The sequence below is a fragment of the Jaculus jaculus genome, chromosome 6 (genome assembly GCF_020740685.1).
Source record: "Jaculus jaculus isolate mJacJac1 chromosome 6, mJacJac1.mat.Y.cur, whole genome shotgun sequence".
Classification (NCBI taxonomy): Eukaryota; Metazoa; Chordata; class Mammalia; order Rodentia; family Dipodidae; genus Jaculus; species Jaculus jaculus.
Window position 1 is genome coordinate 159,060,012 of NC_059107.1, and position 27,410 is coordinate 159,087,421.

General features: G+C 50.3%; 2 protein-coding genes across 4 annotated transcripts in view; both read left to right on the forward strand.

The window, feature by feature from the left end:
- The first annotated feature begins 1,525 nt into the window (after window positions 1-1,525).
- On the forward strand, window positions 1,526-18,314 carry Ccdc134 (coiled-coil domain containing 134). Of its 2 annotated transcripts, XM_004650351.2 has the most exons (7): window positions 1,526-1,608; window positions 3,462-3,581; window positions 4,747-4,868; window positions 5,062-5,146; window positions 8,505-8,686; window positions 8,986-9,057; window positions 17,078-18,314. In XM_004650351.2, the coding sequence occupies exons 2-7, from the start codon at window positions 3,479-3,481 to the stop codon at window positions 17,201-17,203; spliced, it is 690 nt and encodes a 229-aa protein (XP_004650408.1). In that variant the 5' UTR covers window positions 1,526-1,608; window positions 3,462-3,478; the 3' UTR covers window positions 17,204-18,314. The 2 variants fall into 2 exon arrangements, with proteins under 2 accessions (XP_004650408.1, XP_045007894.1); XM_045151959.1 differs by lacking the exons at window positions 1,526-1,608; window positions 3,462-3,581 and adding an exon at window positions 3,853-3,871.
- A 4,668-nt stretch (window positions 18,315-22,982) lies between these two features.
- The window catches only part of Srebf2 (sterol regulatory element binding transcription factor 2), a 79,080-nt gene continuing 74,652 nt past the window's right edge, over window positions 22,983-27,410 (forward strand). The window contains exon 1 of one of the 2 annotated variants that reach the window (XM_045151880.1): window positions 22,983-23,178. In XM_045151880.1, the coding sequence (XP_045007815.1) occupies window positions 23,091-23,178 (88 nt within the window). In that variant the 5' untranslated portion in view covers window positions 22,983-23,090. Of the gene's footprint in view, window positions 23,179-23,272; window positions 23,359-27,410 lie in introns of those variants that run through there. The other variant, XM_045151881.1, reaches the window with a different exon arrangement.

Below are 27,410 nucleotides of genomic sequence, written 5' to 3' on the forward strand. Positions count from 1 at the left end.
CCTGTTCATATCTCAGCCCAGCCTGGCTCTCTGTCTCCTCCCTGGCCTTGTAACTGGCCAAGTCATCTGTCTTCCACTGATCTAGCTGTCCTGACCATCAGCAAAATGAGATGAATTAACAGGTGATGAGTTCTGATTTAGAAGGTGATGGGCCAGAGGAGTTGGCGGGGGATGCTGCACTCCAAACTACGGGTTCTGCTAGTTCCTTAGTACAAATGAGAAAGTTCTAGTTAGACTCACTACACTGATCTTTACAACTGCAGCTTAAAATACATCGTCATGGGTAGCTGCATGCAGCTCTTCAAACTCAAAAAGCATAATCTTGGAGTTAGGGGTGGAGGCGCACACCTTTAATTCCAGCACTTGGAAGGCAGAGGTAGGAGGATCACCATGAATTTGAGGCCAGTTTGAGATTACGTTGTGAATTCTAGGTCAGCCTGGGCTACGGCAAGACCCTACCTAAAAAAAACAAAAACAAAAACAAAAAGAAAGCATAATCTCAGGCTGGAGAGATGATTTAGCGATTAAGGCACTTGTCTGCAAAGCCTAAGTACCCAGGTTTGATTCTCCAGTACCCACATAAGCCAGAGGCACATGTGCCCATTTTCCATCTGTCATTTCCTCTTTCTCTCAAATAAATATTTAAAAATTTTTGATAGCATAATCTCAAAAAAAAATATTGAAAAGCCAGGTGTGATGGTGCATGCCTTTAATCCCAGCACTGGGGAGGCTGAAGTAGGAAGGCTGCTGTGAGTTCAAAGCCACCCTGAGACTACATAGTAAATTCTAGGTCACCCTGGGCTAAAATGAGACCCTACCTCGAAAAACTAAAACTAAAACCAAAAAAGCATAATCTTTCTACCCTTTCTATCTGTTCTTGGGATACCGGCTGAAATCCTCTGGACTTCCTCATTGTTTTCTCAATAATATCCCCTTTACTTTTTAATTTTTACTTATTTATTTGAGAGCGGGAATGGGCACGCCAGGTCCTTTGACCACTGCAAACGAACTCCATATGTATGTGTCACTTTGTGCATCTGGCTCATGTGGGTTCCAGGGAATCGAACCTGGGTCTTCCTTTGGCTGATGCAGACAAGCGCCTTAACCGCTGAACTATCTTTGAAGGCTCCCTTTAAGAAAGGGGAAAAAAAAAAAAATAGACGTTCATAGCTGAAACCTTTCGGGGAGCACACGTGGCCGGCTGCCCAGCAGACAAGTGTCAGGGCCGGGTTTGCTGAGGTTAGGCCTGGTGTCTCTGCACCTGCTGCTTCACTTCCTCCAACCAGCCTTCAAGCACAGCCCCGCCCCGGGGCGCCCGCTCGGAGGTGGCTGGGGCCGCACCAGGTTTGGGCTGGCGGCTCCCGGGCGGAGCAGTGCCGCAGTTCGGCCGGGCAGGACCGAGCGGCGGGGGCGGGGCAGGAAGTGAGGTCACGGAGCGCGGCGGTCGCGGCCCGCTCTCATTGGCCGGGAGTGTCGCGGTGGGCGGGACGTCGCCCCGCGGATTGCACGCGCGGCCGGCGGTTGCTCCGGAGTCCCGCACCTTGGCTGGAGCGAGCGGTCGCGCCTGCGGGCTGTCCTCACACACCCCTTCCGGCGCCGCCAGCTCCGGTAAGTGGTGGCGGCCCCGCCGGTCGTTTAGCTCCTCGGGAGGGGAGCGCGGGGACCGGGAGTTGCGGAGGGGGTTTCGGAATCGGGACGCCGCTTCTCCCCGGGAGGGGCTCGCTCCCTCCTCGGGCGCCCGGCAGCTGTGGGGACGGCCACCGAGCCCGACGGCGGAGGACCCGCTGCCACACTCCCCTGCGGGATGGGTGCGAGCCGCCCGCCCGCCCTCCCGGAGGACACGGTTTTTTTGACTTTTCTTCCCCACTTTCGCCCTACTTCAAGGGTCGTGGGCTGTCGGAGACCCTCCCTGTACCCCTCCTCCTCTCCCAAGTTTCTGCTGTAGCCTGGTCTTGTACCCTTCGCTCCGAAACGTGACGGTGGAAGGTGGAGGATCCTGGGTGTTGAACTTGGAGTCCTTCCTTCTCCAGGCGTCAGTTGTGCCAGCAGCTCGGAGGCCGCGGTTCTGACAACTTCTGGGGCATCTCTCTCCTGGGGTGGGAGTCCGAGCGCACCAGTAGCCAACTCATCTGAGGTCGCCTGTGCCTATTTAGAAAGAAGGAAGGCAAGAGTCAGCATTGGACTGAGAATCTTTTTGAGAGACTTTTAATTAGCCAAGGAATAGCTGTGTGACTTTGGACAGTCACCAAACTTTTTTGTGCCTTAGTATTCACAGTGGTAAAGTTGGGTAGCTATCATTTGAGTATGAGGCCTCCTCTACTTGCTCGCTCGCTGTTGCGCGCGCGCTCTCTCTCTCTCTCTTTCTCTCTCTCTCTCTCTCTCTCTGTGTGTGTGTGTGTGTGTGTGTGTGTACATACGTATATATTGGAGAAGATTAGGATAGGGTATAGGGTCTCACTGTAGCCCAGGCTGACCTGGAAATCACTCTGTAGCCCAGGTTGGCCTTGAACTCACAGTGATTCCTCTTACTTCAGCCTCCTGAGTGCTGGGAGTATAGGTGTGAGCCACTACTATCTGTTTTTTTTGAGATAGGATCTCACTTGTGCATCCCAGGTTGGCCTCAAACTTGAAGCACTCCTCCTGCCTTGGCCTCCTGACTGGATAGATTGCCGACCACACCTGGCCCACTTTTTTAATGTCGCAGTGGTCAGTTTTTTCCATCCTTTTGTGCTTGTACACTTGTTGGCTGTCTTATCCCCACTGGGGATGTGAGTACTGCAAGCTTGGGGATTTTTCTGTACCCTGTGTATTGTATTCCCCGCTCTAGAACTGCCTGGAACGTAGTATGTGCCCAGTCAGTGATAGTGGTGTGTTGCCTATGTAGTAAGAACAGGTGTTACATTGGCGCCCATGTTCCCAAGTGAACAAGTAGCAAGCTATTGAGCCTCCCTCTCCACCTGGTGTCCCTTCTTCCTGATGAGAGAAGTCCCAAAAGGAGGGATCCCCACAACTTTTATGTGCCTTCTCACTGCCAAGGCCTCCTGAACCTGATACCTCCTGAAAGACTAGGATAGGGCACTGACAGGAATGCTGTTGTACGGCCCCTTCTCCAGACACAGCAAGGAAGGCGACCTGCAAAGGCCTGTTTTACAGGCAAGGCAAGCTGAGCCTCAGACAAGCTGAGTAATTGTGCTAGTAACACAGGCAGCTACAGTAAGGCCTCCAACCTAGTGTTCTAGACCTGCATCCCCACCCCAGTGCTATAGGCACTTTCTCCTACCGTTCTGTGATCTTCAGTGTGTGCTGGCTCGCCACAGGCCCTGGCTGTATCTTCAGGGTCTTCCAAAGCTGGGTTCTTGGTGTTTGGGGGTTGTGCTAGCCAGGGGGATTGCTGTTCCCTGCAGTCTGCTCATGCAGTGACAACCTGAGTCTCACTCCCTTTCTCTGGGTTGCTCCCCTAGCTTCTAGGGTCTCAGATATGGACTTCCTCCAGTTCCTGGCCTCCTCCTTTGTCCTGTTACTGTCTGGAACAGAGGTCACAGATACCCTAAGGACATCCCTGGATCCAAGCCTCAAGATTTGCATCCTTTTAAAAATATTTAATTAATTTACTTATTTGGAAGGGAGGGAGGGAGGGGAGAGAGAGAGAGAGAGAGAGAGAGGGGGGGGGAGAGGGAGAGGGAGAGAGAGAGAGAGAGGGAGAGAGAGAGGGAGAGAATGGGCATGCCAGAGCCTCTAGCCACTACAGATGAACTCTACACACTTGCAGCACCTTGTGCATCTGGCGTGGGTACTAGGGAATCGAACCTGGGTCCTTTGGCTTTGTGCGCAAGCACCTTAACCACCAAGCCATTTCTGCAGCCCGAGATTTGTATCTTTTGGGGCTTGAGTTGGGATTAATGAACTGTCTTTGAGGAGCCAGTAAATGAGGTGTCTCTATATCTACCATTCCTTGGGATGTTCCAGGGATGAGTAGACCTAGCTGGTAGGAACAGGGAAGAAAAGGTAAGGCAGTCTGGCTAGACCTTGAACAAGGCAATTCATTTCTGAGCCTGCTTCCCCATGTGTGAAATGGAGAAGGCACATCTCTCAGGTCTGCACAGGCTTAGTAAGGACTGCATTTGTGTTGGCACAGGTGAATAATGTCCATCAGCAGTACAGAGTTCTTGGTGTTGGGCTGGAGGGATGGCTTACTGGTTAAGGCATTTGCTTGCAAAACCAAAGAACCCAGGTTTGATTTCCCCATTGCCCACTTAAGCCAGATGTGCAAGGGGGTGCATGTGTCTGGAGTTTGTTTGCAGTGGCTGGATGCCCTGGTGCACCCATTCTCCCTCTACCTGCCCCTCTCTCTCTCAATGTGGATAAATAAATAATTTTTTAAAAAAGATTCTTGGTGCCATGCAGGGGACTCTTGCTCAAGGGACAGCTTATTGACAGGACCTTGGGCAAAAATGCAGGCACTTTGGGTTTCTAGCTTATCATTACTTGGTATACTCAGCCATGTCCTCTGGGCCAGGCCTGGGGAGCACAAAGATGAACCAGGACCAGTCTCTGGTTTTTATGCATCCTCACGACTAGGGGGAGGCAGCTTCCAAGCCAACGGTCCTTGCACTCTGTGACCAGCGCTCTGATGATACAAGCGGGGTTTGAGAAACATGGTCCTATGGGTTCTGAGCTGGGTGTTGCAGAAGCACTCAGTTGTCTGTTAGGAATATCATTGCCAGTCCTTTAACTTAAGCTGCTCAGACAAGAAGATGTTTGAGGTGAAGAGGCGGGAGCAGCTGTCGGCTCTGAAGAACCTGGCTCAGCTGAACGATGTCCACCAGCAGTATAGGATCCTTGACATCATGCTCAAAGGACTCTTTAAGGTGAGTTGGGGGCAGGTGCCAGTGCACAGTGGGCCCGGTCTTTTTGACCTGGGCACTGCTGGATGAGTAGAAGTTCCCTAACAGGACCGTGTTCAGTGAGTGAGCTGCCTCTGCACAGGGTTTGGGTAAATGGGGCTGGGTCCAGGTTGTGAAGCCCTCCACAAGCCACTCAACCCAGGAGGGGTTCCCTCAGGTGCTGGAGGACTCCCGGACAGTGCTCATTGCTGCCAACGTGCTCCCAGATGGCCCCTTCCCCCAGGACGAGAAGCTGAAGGAGGGTATGGTCTCCCCTCCACTCCCCACCCTCCTGGTACTTTCCAGCTGCTCCTTCCTCCTGTTCTTGTTGCCTTTTTCTCCTGGGAGTGCTCTCTGAATAATCCCTGGGGGTGGGCAAGGCCTTAGTCTGTAGCTCACTACATATTTCTGGGACTCAATCAGTTTCTGTGTCCTTGCCACATATTCCTTTGTGCTGTCCTATGCTTGGGACAGGGGCGCCAAGGGAGGAGCTTCTGCCCACCGCCACTCCAGAGGTCAGGACAGGGTGAGTCAGTGAGAGGTGCTGTTCCTGAAAGAAGAAGAAAGCCCTCCGCAGTTAAGGTGGTTGCCTGTAAAGCCAAAGGACCCAGGTTCAGTTCCCCAGTACCCATGCACTAAGTGGCCAGATGCACTAAGTGGCACATGCATCTGGAGTTTATTTGCAGCAGGGATGGAGGCCCTGGCATGCCCATTTTCTCTCTCCTTGCAAATAAAATTAAAATAAATAATCTTTAAAAAAATAAATGAAAGGGTCGCCAGTTGTGGTGGAGCATAATCACCAGCACTCAGGAGGCAGAAGTAGGAAGATTGCTGTGAGTTCGAGGCCACCCTGAGACTACATTGTGAATTCCAGGTCAGCCTGGACTAGAGTAAGACCCTACCTTGAAAAACCAAAAAATAAAAATAAAAAAATAAAGGAGAGAGCCCTGCAGAGCCACTGGGCCAGGATGTAATTACCAGCCCTCTTGCCTACTGTCCTGAAAGCTCCAACCAACTCCCCTGAACTTTTCTTCAGACAAGGTGAGTGAACCATACAAGAGGAAAATGTTTCATGTCCGTCTAACCCCTCTTCCAAGAATTTCTCTTCGGCGGTGCTAATCCACCCTGACTCTGCCAATTAACTGGTCACATTTTAGCAACAAGGCCTCTCAGATCCCTGGCGGCGGAGGAGCAGCTCTCACACATGGAGTGATGGGCATTTTACAGAAGTCGTTCTGCCGGCCTCGGAGTTTCCCTCTTTTTCTAGCTGGAAGAGATGATTTGTCCTGGCCCGTCCTTCTGACCCAAGCTGAGTCTGAGTGGTTTTCTGAGCATCAAGGTTATTTCGAAGTCCAGGGTTCTCTGGCCTATGTGCCAACCTGGCTTTTGCTTCCCACACTTGTAATGACCAGCCGTGCTAGACAGGCTGCTTGGACCCTCTCTGCTTCAGGGATGGGGATGCAGTTACTCCTCAGGCTCACCTTGGTCCGGAGCATGTGCCATTGTGGTGACCGCACTAACCAACCCCAGTCTAAATTGACCTGTTGATCAGAGGAAGGGCATTAATAGGAAAACTGGCCAAATTTCAATAAGGTCTGCAGGTTAGTGAACGTATTGCTGTTATTTTCTAGTTTAGATTGTTGTACAATGGTTACATGAGATTATGACATCAGATAGGGAGCAGGTGAAAGAATTTTGGGTTGTATCATATATAAGTCTAGAACAATGTCAGAATAAGAACTTAAGAGCCAGGATTGGTGACCCACATCTTATAATACCAGCACTTGGGAGGCTGAGGTAGGAGGATAATGAGTCCTAAGCCTATCTGGGCCACATAGTAAGTTCCAGGTCAGTCTTTAGCTAAACAGAGACCCTGTTGGTAAAAAATACAAGAAAAAAAGGAGGGGGTGGGGAGAAGCAGAAACTTAAGCACTTAAAAAAAAGAAAAGGGTGGTGTACATCTTTAATCCCAGTACTCAGGATGCTGAAGTAGTAGGATTGCCATGAGTTCAAGGCCAGCCTGAGACTACTTAGTAAATTCCAGGTCAGCCTGGGGCTATAGTGAAACTAGATCCTACTTCAAAAAGAAAAGAAAGAAAAGAAAATTAGGAGCTGGAGAGCTGGCTCAGTGGTTGAAGGCACTTGCTTGCAAAGTCTGATTGCCTAGGCTTAATTACCTAGTACCCATGCACAAAGGGTTGCATGCAACTGGAGTTTGTTTGTAGTGGCAAGTAGCCCTGGTGCATCAATTTTCTCCCTTCTTCCCCCCCACCCCTGCTTTTACAAATAATAAGCTTCTTTCTTTTTTCTTTTTTTGTTTATTTATTTAAATTTATTTATTTGAAAGTGACAGGCAGAGAAAGAGGCAGATCAAGAGGGAGAGAGGAAGAGAATGGGTGCGCCAGAGTCTCCAGCCACTATAAATGAACTCAGATGCGTGTGCCCCCTTGTGCATCTGACTAATGTGGGTCCTGGGGCATCGAGCCTTGAACCGGGGTTCTTAGGCTTCACAGGCAAGCGCTTAACCACTAAGCCATCACTTCAGCCCTTTATTTTGTTTTTTTTTGAAGTGGGATCTCACTCTAGCCTAGGCTGACTTGGAATTCACTCTGTAGTCTTAGGGTGGCCTTGAAGCCCCAACGATCCTCCCACCTCTGCCTCCTGAGTGCTGGGATTAAAGGTGTGCACCACCATGCCCAGCTCTATTTTCTTTTCTTAAAAAAAAAAAAAAAAAAATTATTTGACAGAGAAAGGGGGAGAGAGAGAAAGAATGAGAATGGGCACATTAGGGCCTCTAGCCACTGCAAATGAACTACAGGCGGCATGCACTACCACATGCAGCTGGCTTATGTGGGTCCTAGGGAATCGAACCTGGGTCCTTTGGCTTTGCAAGCAAATGCCTTAATTGCTAAGCCATTCCTCCAGTCTCTTTTCTTTTCTTTCCTTTCCTTTTCTTTTCTTTTCTTTTCTTTTCTTTTCTTTTCTTTTCTTTTCTTTTCTTTTCTTTTCTTTTCTTTCAGTTTTTCGAGGGGGTCTCACCCTAACCCAGGCTGACCCAGAATTCACTATGTAGTCTCAGGGTGGCCTCACAAACTCACGGCGATCCACCTACCTCTGCCTCTCAAGTGCTGTGATTAAAGGCGGGTGCCACCATGCCCGGCCCTTTTCTTTTTTTGAAAGAGGATCTTATGTATCCCAGGCTAGCCTACTCACTAAGTACACAAGAATGACCTTGAACTCTTCATCTCCCACCTCCTTCTCCCAAGTGCTGGGATTGCGGGCTTGCACCTCCATGCCCGGCTTAGCAGTCTGAGCAGCACTGTATGACTTTAGACACATGCACAGACCTGTTTTGGGATGCATGCATAGATCTGCCTTTGGACACACACACAGACCTGCTTTTGCAGCCCAGACTGACACTCATTAGCTTCTTTTTCCATCTGTGAAATGGAACAGCAGCTACGTCTCCCTGTAAAGGCAGTTATGAGGAGTCAGTTGACTGGAGGACATAGGCCTAATGGATGTGCTGCATCCCCTGTGACGGGTGGGCGTAGTGCTGCCTCCATCTTTGGTAAGGTAAGAACAGCTTGCCATGACCACTCACTGAGATCCCCTTGCCAGCTTTTTCCCATGTGGTGGAGAACACAGCCTTCTTCGGCGATGTGGTGCTGCGTTTCCCAAAGATTGTGCACTACTACTTTGACCATAATTCCAACTGGAACCTCCTCATCCGCTGGGGCATCAGCTTCTGCAACCAAACGGGCGTCTTTGACCAGGGGCCTCACTCGCCCATCCTTAAACTGGTAAGCAGGGATGAGGAGAACATGGCAGCCCTCCGTCCATCTGTGGGTCGGGAGCCCTGCATCTGCCTGAAGTTGGGCCTGATCATCAGTGCCTGGCTGTGTTCTGTAGTGAGCCTCAGGACACCCTGGGCCATGGAGGCCTCATTTTAAGGAATTCTGTGCTGACCTGGGGGGTTGCTGGGAGTTGTCACCTGACCCACATCTGCCCAGGATCTGGGGCCCGAGTCCTGGCATGGGAGTGGCTCCGTGGTAAGCAGAGGGCGGAAAGCAGAGGGTCACTAGCTTTTCCTCATGTGCAGATGGCCCAGGAGCTGGCGATCAGCAAGAAAGATTCTGACTTCCAGAACCCATTTAAAATAGACCCAGCCAAGGTGAGCTGCTTGGGGCCAGTGACTGTCTGCTTTGTCTGTGACGGGTATGGGAGGCTAGGTCCACAGGGCCTGGGTAGGAGGGGAAGACTTGGGTCTTAGATCCAGACGTTTCACTCAGTCTGTGTCCAGAAACCCACACTCACTGGAGGCTTTGGGCACATTACTGCTCTGTTACTGTCAGGCTCCCAGTTCACAGCCTGTGGACCATTGCTTGTGCTCTGGGCGAGGGAGTCCCAAAGCTGTGAACATATCCCTCTTTTGCACAATACTCACCCCATGTTATGAATGTCAGGTCAGCCAGGTGAGGTCAGGGCATTCTCCTATATAGTCTTAGGGTGGCCTGGATCTCACAGTGATCCTCCTACCTCTGCCTCCTCCTGAGTGCTGGAATTAAAGACATGGGCCACCATGTGGTACATGTAGTCTGTAGTCTCAGGGTGGCCTTGAACTCATGGCAACCCTCCTACTTCTGCCTCCTGAGTGCTGTGATTAAAGGCGTGTGACACCACACTCAGCCTGCACTCACTTGTGTTCTAGAGTTCTAAAGTGGGCTCCGAGGGCTGGAAGCTGCAGTTTTCAAGGCAGGACACTTACCATAGAGGGAAGAAAGGATGAGAGGGAGGGCTGTGGAAGTGACCAGACCTTCCAGTCACAGGGTCACAGGCTGGTTCCTGGTGAAGGGAGTGTGCAGTCCAGGTGTGTGTGTGGAGGGGTGCGGCTAGGGTTTTTACCAGTCTACAGCTCACCAAGTAGTTTGCTGCTGTGTCATAGATTCAGGTCGTAGGTGTCAGTCTTCATTATAGCAGAAGTGGTAGCCTTGTCATCTTGATTCCTCTTCTACTTCAAGTCTGTTGTGGATCAGCCAAGTGGTTTTGACTTGCAGAAGGCTTGCATTATACCTGCGGACCATTGAGCTGGAGAAATTTACCATTTTTAGATTGAATGAAGCCAATCTATGCTTTGTGGGGAGAGTGTGTCGTCAATCATTTGTGATTACTCTCTGTAAAGACAATCCTGAAAAATGGCCCAGGTCTCAAAGAGTAGCCAGAATATAGGGGTGGTATGCCTCCTGTAATCCAAACTCTCTGGAGGTATGGCAAGAGGGCTGTTTAGGCCACTTTTGTCTACATAGTGAGATTGAGCCAGCCTAGGCTACAACAGCCTCAAAAAACAAAAAGATGTAAGGTAGGGTCTCACTGTAGTTCAGGCTGACCTGGAATTCACTATGTACAGCAGAGTAGTTCACTGTTGACTGTCTTTGTGAGTTCTCCTGTCACATGGATGGGAGTGACATACGCCAGCCACTGCAAACGAACTCCATACACGTGCTGCCCTTTGTGTATCTGGCTAACATGGGTCCTGGGGAATTGAGCCTGGAACTGGGGTCCTTAGGCTTCACAGGCAAGTGCTTAACCACTAAGCCATCTCTCCAGCCCGGATTACCCATTACACCCACATGAGAGTTTAGGTTTATATCTGCCAATCTCAGTGGATGTAATTATTAATAATTGTAGGGGGCAATAAGTGGATCCAAATCAACTATCATCCTCCCATTGGAGAGAGATTTGTGGCCCATTCTCTGTCACCTTTCACTTTTAGTCACCAACTAGTACATTGTTTGGCTGAGCCCAGGTGGCAGTGTTTCACTGCCAAGTTTTAGCCTCAGTTGTACTGTGTGATATAAACCAAGGTTGTGCCTGCCTATGTGTGTGTACAGGGTTTTCAGAAGCTATCTTTTTAAAAAAAATATTTATTTGAGAGAGTGAGGAGAGAGAGAAGCAGAGAGATGGAGAGGATGGGTGTGCTAAGGCCTCCAGCCACTGCAAACAAACTCTAGATGCATGTGGCACCTTGTACATCTGGCTTACGTGGGTCCTGGGGAATTGAACCTATGTCTTTGGCTTTGTAGGCAAGTGCCTTAAGTGCTAAGCCATCTCCCAGCCCCCCCTCCCTTTTTTGAGGTAGGGTCTCACTCTAGCCCAGGCTGACCTGGAATTCACTATGTAGTCTCAGGGTGGCCTCAAACTCACAGCGATCCTCCTACCTCCTGAGTGCTGGGACTTATGTGCACCACCACACCTGGCTCAGAAGCTGTCTTTGATGCTGTGAGGTACAGCAGAGTAGTTCACTGTTGACTGTCTTTGTGAGTTCTGTCACATGGATGGGAGTGGCATACGCAGTAGATGGTCAGATGCTGGCCGCATCAGCCACTCACCTCAAGCAGACCCAGGATTATCTTACCTGGTGGTAGTGTGGGAAGTAAAGGACGAAGAGAGCACAGCTTGTTGTGCCCTGCACCTTTCAGCATCTAAGGGCATCCTTCCCCAGGTGCTGGAAATGTTGCTGCATTATCCATGGGCCCTAACCTGGCACTTGTAATTTCACTTTGTTGTTTGTTTGTTTTGTTTTTTTCAAGGTAGGGTCTCACTGTAGTTCAGGCTGACCTGGAATTCACTATGCACTCTCACGGTGGCCTCAAGCTCACAGCGGTCCTCCTTCCTCTGCCTCCCAAGTGCTGGGATTAAAGGCGTGCACCACCACGCCCGGCTCTGTAATTTCACTTTTTGTCAGATGCCCCCTTCTTCACTTAGACCTTCTGGGAGAGCCAGGTGTGAATGGGACAAGGGGGTTTCTGCAAGTTCATAGAGGCTGCCAGTGTGGTTATGTGCTTAGTAATCCCAGCTACTTGGAAGGCTGATGCAGATCATCTGAGCCCTGGAGTTTGAGACTAACCTTGGCAATATAATGAGACTGGGGCACATTATATTTCCTGTCTCTGCCCATGTTGACTTCTGGAAGGAGACCCGGCAAGGAGTATGCTCAGCTAAATGGCCATAATCGGAATGATCCATTCCAACTGGAGACTCCCATACTTGAACCAGAAATAGAGCCTTCTGCTTTGTGCCTGTCTGTGGTACTGGTGGGGGTGTAATGCCATGCCAACTATGGCGATGTATTTATGTGCAGTAGCAGTGGTATAATATTTTTTTAAAAATTTATTTGTGGGCTAGAGGGATGGCTTAGTGGTTAAGGTGTTTGCCTACAAAGCCAAAGGACCCCAATTCAATTCCCTAGGACCCACGTTAGCCAGATGCATAAGGGGGCGCATGTGTCTCGAGTTCAGTTGCAGTGGCTGGAAGCCCTGGTGCACCCATTCTCATTCTCTCTCCCTCTCTCTGACTCTAATAAGTAAATTCAAAAGTATATATATTTGTGAGATGGAGAGATGGCTCAGCGGTTAAGGCCTTGCCTGTGACCCAAGTTTGATTCCCCAGTACCCACATAAAGCCAGATGAACAAGGTGGTGCATGTGTCTAGAGCTCATTGCAGTGGCTGGAGGTCCAGGTGTACCTATTCTCTGTTTCTCTTTGCTCTCTTTGTCTGTCTCCCTCTGCTTGCAAATAAATAAAATATTTAAAATAAAAATTCATTTGTACTTTATTTTGAGATATGATCTTGCTGAGTTGCCTATGCTGGCCTTGAATATATAATCCTTCTTTCTACCTCAGCCTCCCAAGTAGCTAGGATTACACACATGTGCCACCACACCTGGCTAGTATGCGGTCTTCTGAGTGGCAGGCCACATGGCTGGGACACTGACAGCCTTCCGTAAGGATAGAACATTTTTGGCTGTTAGGAGTGTCACCTTAAGCAAAAATAACAGCTGTAGTTCAGATCAGTGTGTGGCATTCCTTCGTTGTCACTGGTGCTGAATGGAGGCTGCCACCTGTAGATACCTCTGTCAGGACTTCCCAAAAAGCACTGCTGTGTTTGTTCACACTAGAAGATACATAGGATTCACATGTGGTGGTGATGATAAGTGTGTGTGAGAGAGAAACTTTAGAAGGATCTTCAGTTCAAGGTGACCAGTCTTGGGCTACTTGTGAGACCCTGTCTTAAAAATAAAAAAGCTGGGCTGGATAGATGGCTTAGTGGCTAAGTGGCTAAGTGCTTGCCTGTGAAGCCTAAGGACCCCGGTTTGAGGCTCGGTTCCCCAGGACCCAAGTTAGCCAGATGCACAAGGGGGCGCATGCGTCTGGAGTTCCTTTGTAGTGGCTGGAAGCCCTGGCACGCCCATTCTCCCTCTCTCTCTACCTGTCTCTTTCTCTCTGTGTCTGTTGCTCTCAAATAAATAAACAAAAAAAATTTAAAAAAATAAGCTCTTTTGTTGTTTTTAAACCAAAAAGGCAAATGTGGCTGCTGTGTGTAGAGTAGTAGGGGCCAGATGTTAGCAGGGAAAGGCGTGAGGAGTGCCTTGTCCATTCAGGAATGGACGCTGGCGAGGAATGTTCAGGCTCTCATTTGCAGCAGAGCCTGTAGGATTTGGTGAAGAAATAGATGTGGTGAGAGAGAGAGAGAGAGGAGAAAAAGCATTAAGGATGAAGGAGGATTTTTGCTGATCAGTAGCAAAATGGAGCTGCATTTTGTCCGGTGGTAGGAGGGAGTTAGAGTTTGTTTCTGTAGGTGAGCAACTGAGTGAAGACGTCGAGGAGGCTGGGTGTGTGACTTTGTCTTCAGGAAGGAGGTAGGAACCGGAACTTCAAACATGAGTGTCGTGCCTGTGTGCAAGACACTGAAAAGCCATGAATGGGATAAGGGGGCCAGGATGATGGGGGTCTGGGATGTGGCTGCCACGACGAGCTGGGATAGTTAGGAGGAACTGGTAGGAAATTTTCAGAAGGAGCAGTTAGTGTGAAGAATGGTTTCCCAGAAGCACTTGAGAAAGCATAGGAAGGAGAGAGTGATTGGCTTGTCAGACACCCTGGGAGTTCAAAGAGAGTGACAGGGAATCAGTTGCTTGATTTATGACCCACATGGATAGCCTCGATAGAAACTGTTTTGGTGGAATGGTGGGGCAAAAGATTGGGTTTTGAGAGAATGAGAGGCATGTAAATCGATGTGGCAATTCTTCTCTGAGCTTTGCTTTCGAGGGAGCAGACTGAACAGCTAGGGCAGGCTGAGGATCTAAATTTTAGGCAAAGCGGAGTAGGGACATGTGTTTTCATGTTGACAGGACTGTCCCGACAGCGAGGGATGCACTCTGGAGCGAGCTAAGTTGTTGCAGCCTCACTGAAGGAGCTATGATGAGAGCTGGCATCAGTGGGGTGGCCAGGACTGACTTCCTGGAGGAGGCATCTAAGCTAGACTTGAAGCATAAGTAGGCATTGCCTAGCTAGGCAGGGAAGGGGGTGCGGAAAGGGACAGGCATGTTGAGCTCAGCCATCTGGATCCGGGAGCACTTCACCTGCCCTTCCTTAGCCGGTCAGAGGCTTTGGGATCTTCTCCTTAACCAGATCAGATCAGGAAGAGTAGTAGAGTGTGGTAGGTGACTGGGAGGAGGGGTGGAGACCTCTATCGCATTATCACTGGTTGGTCCTCCCATTGCATTAGGACTTGAGGAATCTTAGGCTTCACAGGCAAGCGCCTTAGCCACTAAGCCATCTCATGAACATCTTTGGTCTCAGGGCCACTTTTTTTTTTTAACATTTATTTATTTATTTTCCTTAATTTTATTAAACATTTTCCATGATTATAAAAAATATCCCATGGTAATGCCCTCCCTCCCCCCTCCTCCCCTTTGAAATTCCATTCTCCATCACATCCACTCCCCATCTCAGTAAGTCTCTCCTTGATTTGGATGCCATGATGCTTCCCTCCTCTTATGATGGTCTTGAGTAGGTCGTGTCAGGCACTCTGAGGTCATGGATATTGAGGCCAATTTTTTGTTTGGATGGAGCGCGTTGTAAGGAGTACAATCCTTCCTTTGGCTTTTACATTCTTTCCACCACCTCTTCCACATTAGACCCTGAGCCTTGGAAGGTGTGATCGAGATGTTACTTGGTACTCTAGTTACTTCTTTCCAGCACCATGATACCTTCTGAGTTGTCCCAAGGTCACTGCCATCTGAAAAGAGAAGATTCTCTACCCAAAGTAAGAGTGGTATGAATATTAAGAGAAGTGCTTACTGGGCAGTTTGATAAGCATAGAATATACACTTATCCAGACATCATCAGATGTTACACCCCTAGGGCTCATGACTACCCCTGTTTTAAGTTTTCAGTATCAGGGATGTATTTCCTCCCTTGGAGCAGGCCTCCAGTCCAATTGGAGGGCAGTTGGTTTCCACCATGACAGACGTGCCACTACTGCACCTGTTGGCTCATTTTGTCTGGCTGGCCAATTATAAGGCTTGCAGTGTCCACTGTTGGGTATCTTCCCTGGCGGTATATCTTTCTCCCATTGAACTGCATGTAGAATGGCTTCTTCCAGCTTTCTGTCAGCTGGTCTACATGGAGGAGGTTATCAGCTCAGTTCCAGCAGAAGTTCTCAGTGGCCTTGCAGCCCAAGTATGTGGAGTGTTCAGCAATAGGGTCTTACCATCTATTCCTGGTTCGGGGCCACTTTTTTTAAAAAAATTTATTTATTTATTTATTTGAGAGCGACAGAGAAAGATAGAGGGAGAAAGAATGGGCGCGCCAGGGCTTCCAGTTTCTGCAAACGAACTCCAGACGCGTGCGCCCCCTTGTGCATCTGGCTAACGTGGGACCTGGGGAACCGAGCCTCAAACCGGGGTCCTTAGGCTTCACAGGCAAGTGCTTAACCGCTGAGCCATCTCTCCAGCCTGGGGCCACTTTTTTAATCTGCCCCATCTTCCAGAGACATGGGTGACCTACCTGGTGGGTAGATCATGCCACAAGGTGGAGCTCTTAGTTTCTTTTTTAATTGCTACCTTGATCATACATTTGTCATTTTTAAAAAATTTCTTTATGAGAGGGAGGGCAGGTAGAGAATATTGGCATGCCAGGGCCTTAGCTACTGCAAGCAAACTCCAGACGCATGCGCCACCTTGTGCATCTGACTTACATGGGTTCTGAGGTGTCAAACCTGGGACCTTAGGCTTTGCAAGCAAGTGCCTTAACTGCTAAGCCATCTCTCCATAACTGCTAAGCCATCTCTCCAGCCCATACTTGTCAATTTTGTCCTAAGAACACATAAAAGGGACATTTCACAGCTTGAGTTTTGGAGACATTTGCATTTTATATTAACAAGCTCACTTAGTCATGCTGTAGAGAATCCGGCAGAAGCTGTGTTCAGGGCATGGTGGTAAGCAACCTTCAGCACCATCCTTTGTCCTTGGGGAACATGCTGTCTGGTGGGGTAGTGGGCACAGAGTGGGTGATCACAAGGGAGAAGTGCTAAGAGATGAGCACAGAGTTGAAGAGAGGTGCTACTGAGGAGGCAGCCCTGGAGGAGGGCCCAGGGCACTGGCAGTAGAGCTGGTGCTAACGTGGCAAAGCAGATAGGCAGGGTGGGGCCGGAAAGAGCATTCTGGTCATAGCACACTCAAAGACCTGGAAGAGAGTAGGCTTGGGAAATGTAAGAACTGGAAGACGAGGCCTTGGGGGTAATAGAACCTTTGTACATTCTAGTGGGCATGCCAGTCATGTAGATACAGGAAGGTGGGTTTAAGGTTGATTGGCCATAGAGGGAAACAGCTTTGGTGAAGATTTCTGGAGAGAATAGATGGAGAAGAGCCAAGGGCCTGCGACTGACGTTGAAGGTCCCCCAATCAAACTCCTTGTCCTCTGCCCACCTCTGCTTGCCCTGTGTTCCCTTCTCTTCCCTTCTGGCTTGGGATTGGCCAGTGTGTTCTGCCCAGCTCTGCTCTGTGCCCCCTGCCCTGCTGCAGCACCTGTTGTCTGGTCGGCTTACCTCTTCTTGAAGGGCGTGGCAGGCAGGTATTCCCAGAGCCATTCTGTCCCCTCTCCCTGGAACAAACCTTCTCATTTTACACCTTGGCATCTGTCCCCTGCCTGGAACACCCATCTCCCCGTTTGCTTGGTGACCACCTTCTTTCTCGAAATCCAGTCAGCAACTTTCCTGAGCCCATCTATTTCCTTGGGGCTCACTGAGGACAGCGCTGTGTCCAAGTGACCTTCCTGTCCCCATACCCTTGGGCTTAGCTCAGATGAAATTCTCTGTAGCCCCAGACTAAACCAAGCCACTATTCTCATCTCAGTTCATTCCTAGCACCGACCCTTTCCTGAAGGCCTTGAGGGAAGAAGAAAAACGTCGGAAGAAAGAGGAGAAGCGGAAAGAGATCCGAAAAGGCCCAAGAATCTCGAGATCCCGGTCTGAATTATAACCCCGGAGCAGCTCAGAGCTTCAGGGACCAGCAGGAAGCCAGTCAGGAGGAGGAAGGCACCCATGGCTACTGTGTAGTGGCAGCAGCCACGACACTTCCAGAGCACGTCTAGATGGGGCTTGTGTGTACCAGGTCCTCAGGAGCTGGATCTGAGCCTTAGGGGCTTTTGGGTACACCAGTGGGTCTTGAGAGTACACTGCCATGGACAGGATCCTGTGGAGGTGTGGGGGCTCCTGGCTGGGGCCTTCCTGGAAGGTGAGGGCTCATGGTCAGTAGGTTGCTGCCCTTCGTAGGGAAGCAGCAGAGACAGATGAAGGTGCCGTGCTTGCAGCTGGTCCCACTGCGTTCCTTATCATAGGTCCCACCCTCTGTAGAGCACCAGTAAAAGCCACCAAGCCCATGGGCCTCACTGAGGCTGCAGAGGGGACCAGGGACCCTTAGAGACCATCTTGGAGGGTGTTTCTGTGTCGTCAGGAGCCTGCTGGTCCCTGCAGCACTGCCCTCGACAAGGAGTCAGTGTGGAGAAGGAACTCAGAGGTGTCCTGCGAGGGGGGTCATTTCAAGAAGTCTGTAGAGTAACATGACTTCTCTCCTCAGATACTTGGAGATAGTCATTGAGTGGGTGCACAGAACAATCCACTTGTCCTCTAGCAACTGCTAGAAGCCTTTCCACCTGTGGATAGGGATTGTACGGACAGGTTGCAGGAAGCTGTGCTTTGTAATGGGATGCTCAGACAGTGAGTTCCTGATCACAGGACCCAAGTCGGCTCTGGGCCACAGCGCCGGGAGCTACACAGAGAGTTAGGCCCTGAGTGGGCGGCCTCATTTCTGTGGAAACCAACATGCATGGCTGCCTTTTGGTCCTGCTTCTCCCAAGCAAAGGAGGGAGAGGCTGTGCAGAATTCTAGCTCTGCCCTTGACCTTGCCAAGCCAAGGTCTCCACACCAACCCCCAGTCACTTACACACATACCCCCCGCCCATTATGGACAGTTCCCAAGCAATACCTGGGTGTTAGCCCATCAGCCTTGCTGACTGACTCTGGCCACTCTCCCTTCCCTGTACTGTGTTTTCATTGGCAAATGAATAGCATGTTTGAGTCCTGTCAAACTAGCCTGCTTCCTTTAGGCTTGTTCTTGTTTTCCTCCTGACCTGAGCAAGGGAAGCCAGGCCTTAGGGAGGCTTCATGGAACTCCCCAGAACATCCTGTATCCTGTCAGTCGATCAGAAAAATGGATGAAGCAGTTGAGAGGAAGGCTGGAAAAGCTTCCTAGTCTCCATTGCTGGGCAGGAATTTAGGGTCAGCTGACCCCGAAGACCTGAGCTCCATACCCAGCCCTACCCCTGTCCCGCTGTGTGGTCCTGGCCAGCTCCTGTGAGGATTACATGATGTGACAACACTAGAGTTTGTAACCTAACAGACTACAAAAGGGGTGGGGTCTATCCAACTGTTGAACCTATCCTGATGCCCACAGCTGGGGCAGCGGGCCAGAGCCAGTGCCAGGCTCTTCCCTGTCCCCTTCCTTCATGCTTGAGAGCAGTTGTGGTTGCTGGCTTTGGGAAAAGTGCTCCCTCCCTCAGCTGAAGAACCACACCTGCGTGACTGGATCTAGTGCTCTTAGAGGTGGAGGTGGTGGGGAGGCTAAAGAATGCCTCATGACATTGGAGGTTTTGAGACAGAGTCTCCTGGAGCTCAGGATGGCCTTGCATTCTGTTCCTTGTACCAGTGCTGGGATTGTAAGTGCGCCACCACGCAGACCATTAGCAGGATATGTGAGGCAGAGCTAGCAGACTGCAAAGTGCAGGGAGGCAGCTCAGTGTGGTGGGAAGATTGGGCCTCACCCATCAGAACCAGACTCTGCTCTCCCAGATCCTTTGGTCCTCCAACTTAGTGTTCAGGAGAGTAAATGCCTGTAGAAAAGAAAGGCCCTGGGCTGGAGAGATAGCTCAGCGGTTATGGCACTTGCCTACAAAGCCCAAGGATCCAGGTTTGATACCCACATAAGCCACATGCACAAGGTGGCACATACATTTGGAGTTTGGTTTTTCTATTTTTAAAATATTTTTATGTATTTATTTGACAGAGAAGCAGATAGAGAATGGCCTTTAGCCACTGTAAACAAAAAGCAGATGCATGTGTCACCTTGTATATCTAGCTTAAACGGGTCTTGGGAATTGAACCTGGGTCCCTAGGTTTTGCAGGCAAGCGCCCTAGCCACTAAGCCGTCTTTCTAGCCCTGGAGTTTGTAGTGGCTAGAGGCCCTGACACACCCATATTCTTTCTTTCTTCTCCTCCCCTCTGTTTCTGTCTCCCTCCCTCCCTCCCTCCTTCCCTTCCTCTCTTTCTTTCCTTGCAAAAAAATACAGGGCCCTGTAGACAGAAGGTGCCTGGAATTTGGTGACCTCTGTAATAGGTACCCTTCTCTAATGGGTCTTTGTTCATGCCCAGATTTGCACCCACTGTATACAGACAGGGCCTAAGAGAAGGGTCCACACTTACCTTTCTTTATATTTGGCTCATCTGGCACCTTCTTCCTGGGTTCTTTCTACACCCTCATTCTCTCCATCTTCATAGAGTCTGTTCTCTCCACCTCAAAAGGACCCACAGTTTTCTATCTACCACCTTCAAAGAAGCAGACATAACCTGACTGCTGGCTCCTCTATTTTTTACCTTAACTGTTGTGGTTGCTTATTCTGGGAACCCCACCTTATGAGTCTTGTGCAGATAAGAGACCGCCACCCTGAGGTGTAAAGGCACGAAGGAGGACATGTTTGTCCAGTTTGTCCCTGCTGCTGGGATTCACTTGTGTGACTGTAGCTTGACCAACTGGATGCACCCAGCCAGCCTGAAGTCATGCTGCTTACTGGTGGCTGTGGCCTAGGTTTCAGAGACCGTGTTGGGTGGTCTCCTCGTGTCCAGTTCAGTGACTGTTGCCATAAGGATATTGATAATGTGGTCAGTGGACATTGCTTCAGCCCCCTGAGCTTCCAGTCCAGCCTGTGGCACCCGTCCAGAATCTGGGTGCTCCTTTCGACAGTGGCATGGGTGCAGTCACTGTCACGTGAGAAGTTTGTCCTGAGTGATGCGAGGTGCTTAGCGATGCTGCCGGTAGCAGTACTCAGACACGACTACTGAAGATGCATGTCTCCAGCATGTCTCGCCCAACAGCCCTTCTTCCTGCTCCCAGTCCCCATTTTTCTCTGTTCTCCCCAAAGAGCTGCTTCTGTTTTCTTGGGGTGATCCTTCTGGCTTGTTGGGAGCTTCTCAGTTGGGCTCTGTCCTTTCTGGTTCCTTTCCTCACCTGGTTCTTTTAATACAGAGGGCTTTGGCCTGGCCTCCCCTCTGCTCATTTCTTCCTGGGAAGACACACCCTCTAGGACTTCACCGTTGGCCACTACCCTACCACCATCTGACACCCTCGTGTTTATACTTCAGTTCATCCCAAACCAAACTCCTTAATGCCACCCTCTGTTGATCTGTCTCTTGGTTAATACGGCCAGAAAGTTCCTGGAGGAAGTTGTACTGAATCCTTCATGCTGAGGGAGGAGACAGGTGCCTGAGCAAGAGCTCTCCCCTGAAAGGAGAGCGGACATGTAGCGGCTGCCCAGTCCATGGTAGATCCCTTGATTGACGTTCTGGTCCTAGTCCAGTTTCTCCTTTCGATGAACAAGCCAGGTCCCAAGGAGCAGCCCGTCAAAGGTGGTTCCCCTCCCAGCCAGAGCCAGGTGTCAGACTGGAAGAGGGGTTCAAGTATGTGGGACCCGAGGTGGTTGCTGCAACCTAGCAGATTAGTGACAGCACAAGGAATCCTGGCAGAGCCATTAAACCACAGTTGACTGGCACTGACCAACTCAGTGTTAGGTCCAGAGCAGGACAGTGGGTTCAAGTTTGCTATTTTTGTTATTTTATGAGAGAGCATGAGAGAATTGGCACATCAGGATGCTTGCCACTGCAATGGAACTCCAGTTGTGTCTGCCACCTTGTGCACATGCGTGACCTCGGGGACCTGGGGATGTCAACTCCATGTTACTCAGCGTGGGCTTTATCCACTCCCCAGCCTGCACCAACCACTTTTCTTCATTGGTCACTTGTACCATCGGTTATTTGTTATGTTTAGTGTTTTTGTTTGTTTTTTGTTTTTTTTCTTTTTTTCTAGCTCAGGCTGACCTGGAATTAACTATGTGGTCTCAGGGTGGCCTCGAACTCACGGCGATCCTCCTACCTACCTCTGCCTCTGGAGTGCTGCGAAAAAGGCGGCATGGGCCATCACACTCTGCGTGTTTAGTGTTTTCTACCCTCCCCCACCTCCATACACATACTAAACTGAAGGTCTTCAAGTATAGGAACAGTTTGTTTGCCACATACATCAAATGAACTGAAAAGGATTAAAAACAACTGAGGCCGGGGATGGTGGTGTGCATACCTTTAATCCTAGCACTTGGGAGTTAACAGTGGACACATTGCCTTGAGTGTTTGGCCGCCTGGGTTACAGAGTGAGTTGTAGGTCAATCTGGGCTACGGTGAGGCCCTGTTTCAAATAACAAACCAACCCTGAGGTTTCAAACAGTCTACCGAAGTAGCCCAAGGTCATAGAGTAAATTAATGAATCCACAAGTTTTTCTCCATATGGCTCATGCTTTTAAGTTTTGACCCCTAAGCAACAGCTTCCTGAGACTTGCAGTGAGCTTGCTTTTTCCCTGTTCTGAAAGCCTTTCTTGTCAATTAACATACACTTATGTCTGTAATTTTTAATGATCTCATGAGATTTCACCCTGTGAAATGTAATAAATAACTGGACTTCTGTTTTCCCAGAGAACTTTGTGGTGACTGTCTTCGAATATAATATATTTATCTCAATATTCTTTGAACACAAATTCTTTAATTCCTCAGGAGTTTGCACCTTTAATGTGATCAACTGCAAGGTAGGAGCATTGAGGTGCTTGACGGAGTGGGAGTCGGTGGGTGGGATGCTCATCAAACTTCCCGCGGAACTTTTCCAAAACTTGCCCCGGCCCCACCTCGGGAGACCGAGGTTTTGGCAGGTTTCGAGGTGCCCAGGTTTGAGGACCAGTGGCGTAACCGCGCGGCGCCGTCGATGAAAGGTGCAGAGGTTGTAAGATGTTGACAGCACTTGGGCAATACCGGGCTCGCTCTGGTCAAGTGCGGGTTTCGGCCTTTTCAAGAGTGTCGGGAGGAGCGTGCCTTAACTGCTCTCGACTACCCCGAGTGTTGGGGGTACTAACTTTTCATTCTCTCCAGGGCGAGCATGCTGGGAAGATGATGTAATGTGCTCAGTAGCCTGCGAAGGGGTGGGCGTCGGGCCGGCAGCGCATTTAACCCTTCAATCCCAGGCCAGCTGATTTAGTTGTTCCTGGAGCCGATCCAACCGAAAAGGGAGCGCGGCTCCTTTAACCGAGAGCAAGGAGGCTGGGCGGAGGACCCCGCGGCTGCTCTCCGCAGAAGCTCCCAGGCTGTGGGGGGCGTGGCCTCGCTATGCAAATCTGAGCTGCTGATCGATGACGCGCCATCACCCCACGCGCCGCTCCGCGCGCCGATTGGCTGAGCCGAGCCTGGTCCCATTGACAACAAACAAGAGGGGCGCGCTGCCCGCGGGGGGGGGGGGCGAGGGGCGGGGCCGCGGCGACGGGGCGGGGAATCCCGGCGCCGCCCCTTCCGCGCCGCGCCGAGCCCCAGCCGCGCCGAGCCGAGCCGGGCCGCGCGCAGAGCAGCGCCTCGCAAAGAAAAACATGGCGGCGGCTGGCACGGGCCGGTGAGGCGGTACCAGGCGGGGGCTGTCGGGTGTCATGGGCGGTGGCGGCGGCACCGCCCCCGCGTCTCCCTGAGCGGGAGGACCTCACCTGGGGGGCCCCTCCGCGCCGAGCCGGGCGATGGACGAGAGCGGCGAGCTGGGCGCTCTGGAGACCATGGAGACCCTCACGGAGCTGGGCGACGAGCTGACCCTGGGGGACATCGACGGTGAGCGGCGCTTGGGCGGAGGCGCGGGCAGGAAGGGGTTACGGCCGCGCTCGCGGGTGCGCCTGCGCCCACCCCCCCCCCCGCAGCCCCGGCTTGCGCGGGAAGAAGCCGGGGTGGGCGTGGGGGCCCCGGGTGGTCTTTCCCCGGCGCTCCCCCTACAAGCCTTCCGGCTGGCGGAGGGTGAGCCCCCAGGGGCCGGGGCGGAGGCTGTGGGATCCCGGGCGCCCAGGAAGGGGCGGTCGCCGCCCGCTCGCGCCCACGCGCGCTGTGGGCTGCCCCGCGGTCCGGGCTCCCGCGGCCGGCCGAGCACCTGTCACTCACTCCCTGGCCTGGAGCGGCTTCGGGATCTTTTCCCACCCGGACCCCCTAGGCTCGGCGCCCCCATTCCTGGTCTCCCCGGGGAGTGACCGGCAGCCGGGTGGCCCGGCGCTCTCGGGCAAACTTTGGGCAGCAGCTGCACCAGCGCGTTGAGATGCGGCGGGCAGGGGCGGCGGAGCGTGCGGGCATCTCTCCCGGGATGGAGACCGGGGCGCTCCGGCTGTCGCACTGCAAGCGGAGTGGAACGGCAGGAATTTTGAGTTGTGGCCCTTTAGGTTATGGATGGGGATTGCGGGTGGCCTTTGTTTAGGGCAGTTTAACAGCGGAGTGGGACAACTGGTTGGAGCTCAGGGAAATCCTAACGCAATTCGTTCATTTTTTTTTTTTTTGACCACGAGGATCAAGGTTTAGAGAGAGCCCCAGACTTGTCCAAGGTCGTCATGCCGGTTATAGAATCCACTCCACCTTTGGGAATGTGGAGTCCGATGAGGCGGCTAGCGATGATACTGATTCTCGGTAGCTGGGCGGTTCCGCTGTGCCAAGCCACAAGTACTTTGTGTTATTTCACATCTCCCTCACAGCAGTCCTGTGAGGCAGGTTATTTCCCACGTCTTGCAGGAGGTGTTGCCTAGGTCTTAAGTAGTGACTCAGGAGCATTATGCCTTTCTGTTTACAAAGTGCTTTGACACCTACAATCCCACTACAGCCTTGCAGGCAGATACGCTGGCTGCATCCCCATTTTGCAGATGAAGACACAGGTAGTAGAAGATTCACTTCCGGAGGAGGAGGAAAGGAGAAGTGGCAGGAGCTATTTGTAAAATATTTCTGCCATTCTCCTGTCCTGCTTTGTAGCATTTTCCGCGTGGTTTGTCCTTCTTTTCCATCTTGGTCATCCAACAGTGTGTCAAGACCCTTAACCACGGAGTCTTCACCAACTGGTGCTACATAGAACCAGGTGGGAGGGGGTTAGTTCTGGGAACAGGACAGGGCGGCAGCATGTTTTGAGCACTCATGTGTCAGGCATGGTGTTAAGCACTCTTTATACATTGTCAGTCCTCCTCACAGCTCCATCAGGTGGAGGTGACTGTTACACTGGTCATCTCCCCTTCACAGATCCTGCAACGGAAGCCTAGGGCTGTTCATTAACTTAGCCAAGGTTTCAGTCAGTAAGAAGTACCTTCTAACAGCACGAGCCCAAAAAACAAATTTGTGTCTATTTTGTACTCCCATTCCACAATTGATCCTTAGCTGTCTTTGTTTGCAATGTGCTAAATGATGTAGTGGTTAATATTAACTTTATATCCCCATAGATTGCTAAATAAAACTTACACCCTGGGAACTACAGCAGTGGTTCCCATTTTGGGGAAATGTAGTTTCTTTGCTTCAGCTGGTTAACAAGACTTCAAGTGCTGGCTTTGGTGTCTCAGGTGTAGGGAAGATGGGCAGACCAGTGGCCAGTGATCTACAGACAGAAGTACCTCTTGATACCTGTCTGTGCCCTCCAACATCAGTGCACTGAGGACAGGGCTTTACCTTTTGTTCACACCCTCCTCTGTACCTAGAACAGCACCTGGCATGATGCCAGTGTGTACTAGATACCTGTGGAATGCTTGAATGAACACAGGTCACCTGGGGCAGGACACAGCATTGTATCACAGTTTTCAGGATTGGACTAGATCGGGTGGCCAGCCTACATGCTTCCACAAGCCAGTCAGGTGAGGAAGGAGAGAGATTATGAGCATGGGGATAAAGGGAGCTTCCAACCTGAAGTTCTCCTGCCTGTTTCCAGGGGCCCTGAGAAAGAGCCCTTTGGAGCTGGGGGCCCGAGGTGCCATGTCCATTCACTCGCTGGACTTGCTGCTTGAGTGCCTTCTCAGTTCCTCCATGATGGGACAGAACTGAGGCTATCTTCTGGCAACACTGATGAGGTTTCTTCCCTTGGGCGGTTAGGTTCTTTTAAAAAATAAAACAGTTTAAGTGAACTGGGCTCTATGGTAGGTACCTTGCCTAGCATCTATAAAGTCCCAAAAACAAAACTTAAAAAAAAAAAAAAAAAACCACCAGAAAACCATAAAATAAATGAACAGGCTGGATGTGGTGGTACACACTTGCAATCCCAGCTACGCCAGAGGTTTAGGCAGGAGACTTGCCCATAGTTTGAGGCCTGCCTAGGTTATAAAGTGAGTTCAAAGCCAGCCTGAGAAACTTAGACCATCACCGCAAAATAACAAGTAAATAGAGGGGCTAGAGAGATGGTCTAGTGGTTAAAACACTTGCCTGTGAAGGACCCAGGTTCGATTCCCAGAATTCATGTAAGCCAGTTGCACATGGTGGCACATGCAATCTGGAGTTTGTTTGCAGTGGCTGGAGGCCCTGGTGTGCCCATTCTTTCTCTCTAATAAAGTAATTAATCAAGATAAAGTATTTTAAAAAGTAAAAAAAGGGATGAGAATCTAGTTGGGAGGTAGCATTTGTCTAGCATGCATAAAACCCTAGTGTTCAGTCCTTAATACTGCCTAACAGTAGTAATGTAATAAGTGAACAATTTTAGTAGGGTACTATGAAAGTAAAATGGGCCATATTACAGAGTGACTGGGTTAACCTAGTTTAGATGAGGTTGTCTAGGGGGGCCTCTTAAAAGTATCAGTCTTTTTCAAGAAAGGTTCATAGAATAAAAAGAAATGCCTATATCTGGCTTTTTAAATGTTGGCTCAGTGTTTTATTTATTTATTTACTTATTTATTTATTTATTTTGTTCTTACATGACTGGGCTCACTGTAGCTCATTGTGTAGCCCTAGGCTGGCCTCAACTCACATCCATCCTCCTACCTGCAGGCTAGAGTTAAAGGTGTGCACCACCACACCACTGTTTTTATTTATTTATTTGAAAGTGACAGACAGAGAAAGAGAGAGAGAGAGAGAGAGAATGGGCGTGCCAGGGCCTCTAGCCCCTGCAAACAAACTCCAGACGCATGCACCCCTTTGTGCATCTGGCTAACTGTGGGTCCTGGGGAATCGAGCCTGAACCTGGGTCCTTAGGCTTCACAGGCAAGCACTTAACCAATAAGCCATCTCTCCAGCCCCCCCCTTCTTTTTCTTTTTTTTTTTTAAAGATACTTTAGGCATCCAACAAATCATGTGAATTGATTGATTTCCAGGGTTTTTTTTTTTTCCTTTAAATATTTTATTGAAGCTGGAGATACGGCTCAGCAGTTAAAGGTGCTTGCTTGCAAAGCCTGCTGGCTAGTGCTTCATTTCCCAGTTCCCATGTAAAGCCAAATGCACAAAGTGGCACGTGTGTTGAGAGTTCATTTGCAGCGGCAAAACGCCCTGGTGTGCCCATACACACACTCTCTCTCAAGTAAATAAAAATACTTTAAACAAACAAATATTTTTATTTATCTGTATTTCGAGGAAGAGCCTTGTGCATTTTTATAGACTACATCTTCTGGAAGGGCAGAAAGATGAGCCCACTTCCCCTGAGATCATGAAAGGCCGCGTCAAGGAGGTAACCTTTTTGCTGGGTTCAGTAGGTGTCCAGAGCAGCGGGACCAGCATTAGAGGAGCCGCTCCAAGCTGCCTTCGAAAGGAAAGAGTGCTAGCGTGCTGGTGTGGTCTGGGTTTTTGTTTGTTTTATGGTATATGTGTGTGGAAATAACAGATGAGGTCTGAGAAGGGATACGGAATCAAATTGTGCTCTAGACGTAGTTTGTGGAACTGTAGGAAGGGAACTGTTGAACATTTCAAGTAGAGATTACCCATTAATCATGGGTTTGAAGAAGATTCAACTCTGCAGATAGTTGAGAAACGCAATCGGGAGGAAACTTGCAGGTGTGAAGTGAGGTCTACATGAGTAATTGGCTCTGAGGAGAGTGTTGGTGGAATTCTAGAAGTCTATTAAGGCTTTGAGCCTG

What these genes read in the sequence shown, in the direction of transcription:
- Ccdc134 (XM_004650351.2), top strand. Translation starts at nt 3,479, where the DNA reads ATGGACTTCCTCCAGTTCCTGGCCTCCTCCTTTGTCCTGTTACTGTCT. An exon ending in GGACGAGAAGCTGAAGGAGG is followed by an intron (nt 5,147 to 8,504) that starts GTATGGTCTCCC and finishes TCCCCTTGCCAG; the next exon opens with CTTTTTCCCATGTGGTGGAG. An exon ending in TTAAAATAGACCCAGCCAAG is followed by an intron (nt 9,058 to 17,077) that starts GTGAGCTGCTTG and finishes TTCTCATCTCAG; the next exon opens with TTCATTCCTAGCACCGACCC.